General features: G+C 46.2%; 1 protein-coding gene across 1 annotated transcript in view; it reads right to left on the reverse strand.

Annotated features, from left to right (window-relative positions):
• WDR7 (WD repeat domain 7) overlaps positions 1 to 6,000 on the reverse strand; it is an 88,621-nt gene that overhangs the window by 72,677 nt on the left and 9,944 nt on the right. Inside the window, exons 10-13 of the mRNA XM_010003659.1 lie at positions 5,933 to 5,998; positions 4,268 to 4,488; positions 3,232 to 3,427; positions 1,671 to 1,885 (exon numbers count right to left, since the gene is read on the reverse strand). Coding sequence (XP_010001961.1) covers positions 1,671 to 1,885; positions 3,232 to 3,427; positions 4,268 to 4,488; positions 5,933 to 5,998 — 698 coding nt within the window. The remainder of the gene's footprint in view (positions 1 to 1,670; positions 1,886 to 3,231; positions 3,428 to 4,267; positions 4,489 to 5,932; positions 5,999 to 6,000) is intronic.

A 6,000-nucleotide genomic window follows, 5' to 3' on the forward strand; every position in this document is an offset into this window, starting at 1 on the left:
GCGCCTGGAGTTCCAGGCACATCTTGTGCAGCCTCTGATTCCCTGGGTCATGGGGTGGCCACCACTGACAACCTGCTGAGCTGAAAGCTGCATTATTTCTAGCAACACCCATTATCTTGAATTTTTTCAACCCTTCTCATTCTACTTCTGAACACTAACAAATGTGTTTATCACTGTGAATCACAGGAAAAAAATATCTAGATTCTCTTTGACATTTCTAATGGGCACAACAGTTGGTTTCAAAGCAACAATAAAACCAAAAGATTTTAGCTATCAAGCATCCATGACCTCTGGAACAGGACACGTTTTGCTGTGCTGGGTATCATGCCTCTCTAGGTAGGAATGTTTTCATTCCATGCAAAGAACCTGAGCAGAGAGCACAACCACGTGCACAGCAGCCACAAGTGCAACATTCCCAGCCAGGCAGGGGAGCAGCAGCATTCCATCTCAGCACACACGGATTGGTGGGAAGGTGATGGTGGTGTGTGCAGGGATGCTCCCTCTGCCAGCGACACTTCTTTTCCAACCAGAACGCAGCAGCAGAAGGCACAGCAAACCCCCCCAAAGCTGCAAGGCCGGGCATGGGGCGCTGGGAGCAGGGCTCTGCTGCTCCCTCCTGGCCACAGCCCAGACTGCCTGAGCAAGGAAAACCAAAAGACAAACTCAGGGAACGGTTTGAACTGCATCTATAGCCTAAAGATGTGCTTTTCTTAGGAAGAAAGCTGTGACGTGAGCAGGTGTCAGCAGGCCAGAGCATGGCTGTGTGTGGCGAGCCCCTGAGCCAGCCCTGCTCAGAGCAGCATCCATGAGAGCAGCTGCTCCAGGCAAGGAAAGCTTCTCCAGTACATGGCTCTGTTTCCTCAGGATTATTTTGCACTTCCTTCTATAAATCGTGGACAGAAGGATAAACATTGAAAAGCCAGGGGTCATACTCTTTCAGTGACCAAGTTCATAAAACCCTCACAAGGTCAGGACTTCCCTTGTCCCTGTAGCTGGCCAAAAAACAAATAAATGTGTGATGGGAAGCCCCAGAGAAAGCTCTCCCTGGAGCTCTCCTCTGACAGCCTGCCTTGATGTGCCTTTGAATCCACCAGCCAAAACAAAACAGATAGCAAGCAGGGAATTTTGGGTTTCTCCTTCCAGCTCTGCACAGGGACACTGTTCACTGCCCACTAGTGTCCAAAATGGTCAGTCCAAACCCTGCAGGCTGAATGACCATTAGGCACAGTCAAATCAACAGGATATTCAGAACTAACTCCTGTAGCTTTCTAACCTCCACACTGAAGTTCCTTAGAATTGTTACTGAATCTGGAGAAAACAGGCAGTGAGCACAGCACAGAGTTAGGGACAGTGAGGAGGAAGTTTAGGGGCATCAGACTCCAGCAAAGAAAACCAGTGCAGCTGGAAGTGCCAAAGAGAAAAAAACACGAGTTAATGGTGTTTTTACAGGGTAACTCTTGATAGCACCATCTGCACTGCAGACTGCACCACGAGAGAAGAAGGCTGCCACGTTTTGTTCAAGGCAAGTGGACTCCTGGGATGACCCCAGGCTGTCCAAGTTTCTGAGAGCTTTGGATCAGACCTTTCAGTTACAATATGAGGACTTCCCAGATGTTATTCAATTCCTGAAGGAAATAAGCATTCCAGGGAGGGTATTAGAAGCAGCTCACCTTGTCAGAGGCCTCAGAAGCCAGCAGGTTGGTGGCAAGAGTCTGCAGCTTCTGATGGGCCACGTTCTTGAGCGCAGCCAGGCTGCGGCGTGTCATGGCCTGCTTCAGGTTGACGGCGGGATGGCTCAGGGCGTCCACAGCAGCAGGCACTGCCTCATCACAGGCATTCAGGATCTCCACTGCTGTGATCCCCATCACACACCTGTCCAGGGCACCTGCAGGGAGAGCGACAAGCAGGACTGTACACAGAAACAACCCCCGGTGCCCCAAACAGCACAAGAACAACGGGGGGGAGATAATCCACGCCACAGGATGCCACGCATGAACTTCCCATGGGGTGCAAACTGGAACACAGGAGGTTCCACATAGACATCAAAAAAACCTTCTTTCCTGTCAGTGACAGAGCCCTGGGCCAGGCTGCCCAGAGAGGTTGTGGAGTGTCCTTCTCTGGAGACATTCAAGCCCCTGGGTGATCCTGCTCTGGCAGGGGGGTTGGACTGGATCTTTCCAGGTGCCTTCCAACCCCTAAGATTCTGTGATTCTGTGATTCCCATTGGGTTAACAACTGGATTTTTTTAACTAATATTCCTAAAGGGATGGAATTTTCCTAAATATCCATGGAGGTGAAGTGAGTTAGGAGAATCCACAACAACAAAAACCAAGACAAGTTTCAAATCCCCACCATGTGATCCTGCAGTGACCAGAGTGACAGCTGCAGTTGCTCCCCATTTTCAGTGGAAGATTATTCCCAATCATTTTGGATTCCCTCTCCCACCCACCCACCTGTGTGGATTAAGTTTTCCACAATGGATTTAAGGTCCCTCTTTTCTCCTTAGAGCTGCAATAAATAAAAACATTCTCATCTAGATAGCACAATAAGCTGAAAACAACCTTCAGGCATTGTGTTTGTGGGTTTTTTCCTTAGGAAGGTTAAGGAGTCTGATGGTAACCACACACTGTGCATTTTTGTGCATTTTTTCCTCACCTTTTCCCTTACAAATGCCACAAAACTTTCTACAAAGCTGTTTTTATTGTGTGCCTTGTTGCCCATTCTGTTAAAGCTCCATTTTAGTTTCTTCTAAACTAAGCATTAGTCCCTTTAAAACACAACAACCATCAAGCAACCAAAGCAAAAAAAACCCCACACTTTTTTCACTTTGCAGATAAGGAAACTCCTGCAGATTCAAGGTGCTGCATCCTACACCAAGCTTCCAAGAAGTCTGCTAAAGAAGCAGAGTCACTAACAAACTGAGAGGACACTACCCATACAGCCAGCATTTTAACTGGTCTCTCTTCAGCCAACCAGGAAAACATGTCAGGGGGTGACAGCCCCAGCAGGCTAAACTTCTCCGGAACCACAGGAGTTATTCCAAATACTAAAATATGTATTTAACAAAAGCTTACATAACCTACACATTGTGGGAATATGTGGAGTGCTAAATTTCCAAATATAAGTGTGCAAAAGAATTGTAACTCTTCCCTCAGGTGAAGCTTACACAGAACCATTACCAAATATTCATGTATATCATTGTTTAATCAACACGTATGAACTTGACCTTACCAGTATCCATTTGCCAGACGTACACGGACCCATCTGAACATCCTACCACCAGGTAGTCATCAGAAGGTCTCCACTTTATCACCTGAATAGGGAAGAGGTGCCGGGATGCCAACATGATGCACTTTTTCTCCCTCAGACTCAGAAGACCTACTGAGTGGTCACTGGCCACAGAGCAAACACAGTGCTGGACTCTTGCCTAATAGAAGAATAAAAAGACATCTCAATCAAAATGCAGACAGTTTGCATGTAACAAGCTCTTCTTCACTGGACCAAGCACGGTGATTTACCTAATTGATAAACCAAATCCATGCACTCAAGTCTGTGGCTCAAAGGACTGAGGTCCCTAGAAACAGAACTGCACTTGCAGAAATCCTCTTGAATCCAACACCTTGTGTATTCAAGGGCAGGTTGGATGGGGCTCTGAGCAACCTGGTCCAGTGGGAGGTGCCCCTGTCCATGCAGGTGGGTTGGAACTGGATGATCTTTAACATCCCTTCCAACTCAAACCAGACTGTGATTTTATATCATAAAGAGCCAACAGGTGTTAGAACCTGTTCCGTTGAGCAAAAAGAAGGGAAACTATGATCTTCAAGCAAATCAGTGTTGTGTTTTTTTTTTTTTTTAATTCTACCTACTCATCCAAGCTCCAAAAGACACAATTGCCTTTAAAGCCCATGGGCTAATTGGTGAGGAATGCTTGCCCAGCATTCCCAAACACCAGCAGTGGAAGGGCAGCTTCCACATCATGGAAACCCTCTCCCTCTCTTAATGCTGTGCATCCCAAAATGCCAGGGATTTCCTCAGATAACTAGGTTTAATATCCATTTTTTCCCACTATTTTTAATCCATTATGACTTTTAAAATATTAAAAGAACAATGAAATTATTTTTAAGTGCCTGTAAGAGTTACACACTGGCTCAGCACCACATCTGCACCACATCACATTGGGTTCATGTTCTCCAGGAGGATCTGAGAGGACCTGCACCATTTCTGGGAAGTGTGGGATAGGTTATCAGAACCATCATCTGAAACTTACACTACAGTTTTCTGGTGGAACTAGAAGCTGTGTGATCTCTCCACCATGAACACAGAAGATATGTTTCATCTCTCCAGAAAATATATCCCATATGATGACTGAGAAATCCACACCACCTGAGATCAAATACCTCTGATCATAACGAGAAGAGACCTGATGAGGATACAGTAAACATGTGATTTTGTTCCGATGGCCTCGGAGTGTCCGGTGAGGTGGCCAACCTGAGGGTTGGGGAGGGGGAGAGAGAAACAAAGAGAGAGGGGGAAAAAAGTTAATTGAATATAACAGTTAACAATCCAGAACACTCTTCTTGGTTAAACAAAACAGACACGCTGCAAAATTTTGGACAGAAGGTCTCAAAGAATAAGCCTTGCATTTTAAAAAAATGTTCACACTTTTTCTACTGGTCATGGACAGATTTATTCCTTTTGTCTTGCTCTACAATCTCACTTCAACATAATTCAGCCTCTTCAAGCAGCCTGTTCCCCAAACCTGCCCCCCCCCAAAATAAATCCCAACCAAAAAAATTTTTAAAGCCACAAAGATGTGAAAAAAAAAAGATTCCCCTTCCCAAAGATTAATTTATCCACAGGTAAAACCAAAATGACCAGTACCAGGAAACCTGCACCATCTTGCCCTGCACTGGGCTGCAGTGCTGTGCTTCTGCTGCTTGTGCTGAACAGGTTGTTAACATCCAGTTTAAATTTAAGAAGGGAAATCATCATTGTGAACACAGAGCAAGAACAGTGAGTCTTGTGTTCCCTGAGATCAAATGCATCAGTTAAAACAATAGAATGAGAATGATTTCACTATTGCAAAAGGTGCTTCAAAAAACTGTTGTTTAGGTGGCAAATTTTACCAAATGGAGCCAGGAAATGAAATCCAGGATCAAGTACCCTCTGCAACACCTGCAGGACTCAGGGCAACTTTTTTTCCCTTGGGTGATTATGTTTCCTAGGAAGCACAGCAAACCTTACAAGTACTTCTGTAACTTCCTGAGGGTCAGAGTCACCAAAACATGTTTGTGGAATAATGTATCAGCTTCAGGGCACTCCAAGTACAGATTGGTAACGTTTGTATAAAGCTATATAAAGTAAATCAGTATTTAATACAAGGGCAACAGTAGAACCAGCAGCCTCATATGTAACTGACCTGCTCGTGCCTAGACTCACAGGAAAATATTTATGTGTCTTTGTCATTCATCAATGTTTGTACCAAACCCCAAATACTTGTTCTGCAACTCTGATCACCAAACAACTCAAGTAGCATAATCCGGAACCAAAATACACACTAGCAAAGCCACTCAGCTAAGCAGACCATACACCAGGAGGAAGATGGGTCCCTTTCCCAAGGCTCTCCACAGGTGCCTGGAGAGCCCAGCTGAGATGCCCCCTGCCAGATGTGTCACTGCAGCCCAAACCCCCAGGAGCCAAGGCTGCCCTGGCCAAGGACACCAAACTGATCCAAGCTGCCACAGTTACCCTGTTACTTGGGTTTCTCATCACCTAACAGCAGGTCAGCACTGCTAAGGAAACGGTGACACGATCGCTGACTGCAACAGGACTTCACGCTCACTAGTGGAGCCACATATCACATTTCAGTGCACCTGGAGAGTGTGAGACAGCCCAGCAACCCCAGCCTGCTGCCCCCCAGCCTGCTGCCTACCCCTCCTCAGCATGTGCTCCCCCTGCAGCAGCTGGACGATGGCCGTCTGCGGGGCCGGCCCCATGACA

Source organism: Chaetura pelagica, unplaced genomic scaffold, assembly GCF_000747805.2.
Source record: "Chaetura pelagica isolate M959 unplaced genomic scaffold, ChaPel_1.0 scaffold488, whole genome shotgun sequence".
In the NCBI taxonomy this organism is placed as follows: domain Eukaryota; kingdom Metazoa; phylum Chordata; class Aves; order Apodiformes; family Apodidae; genus Chaetura; species Chaetura pelagica.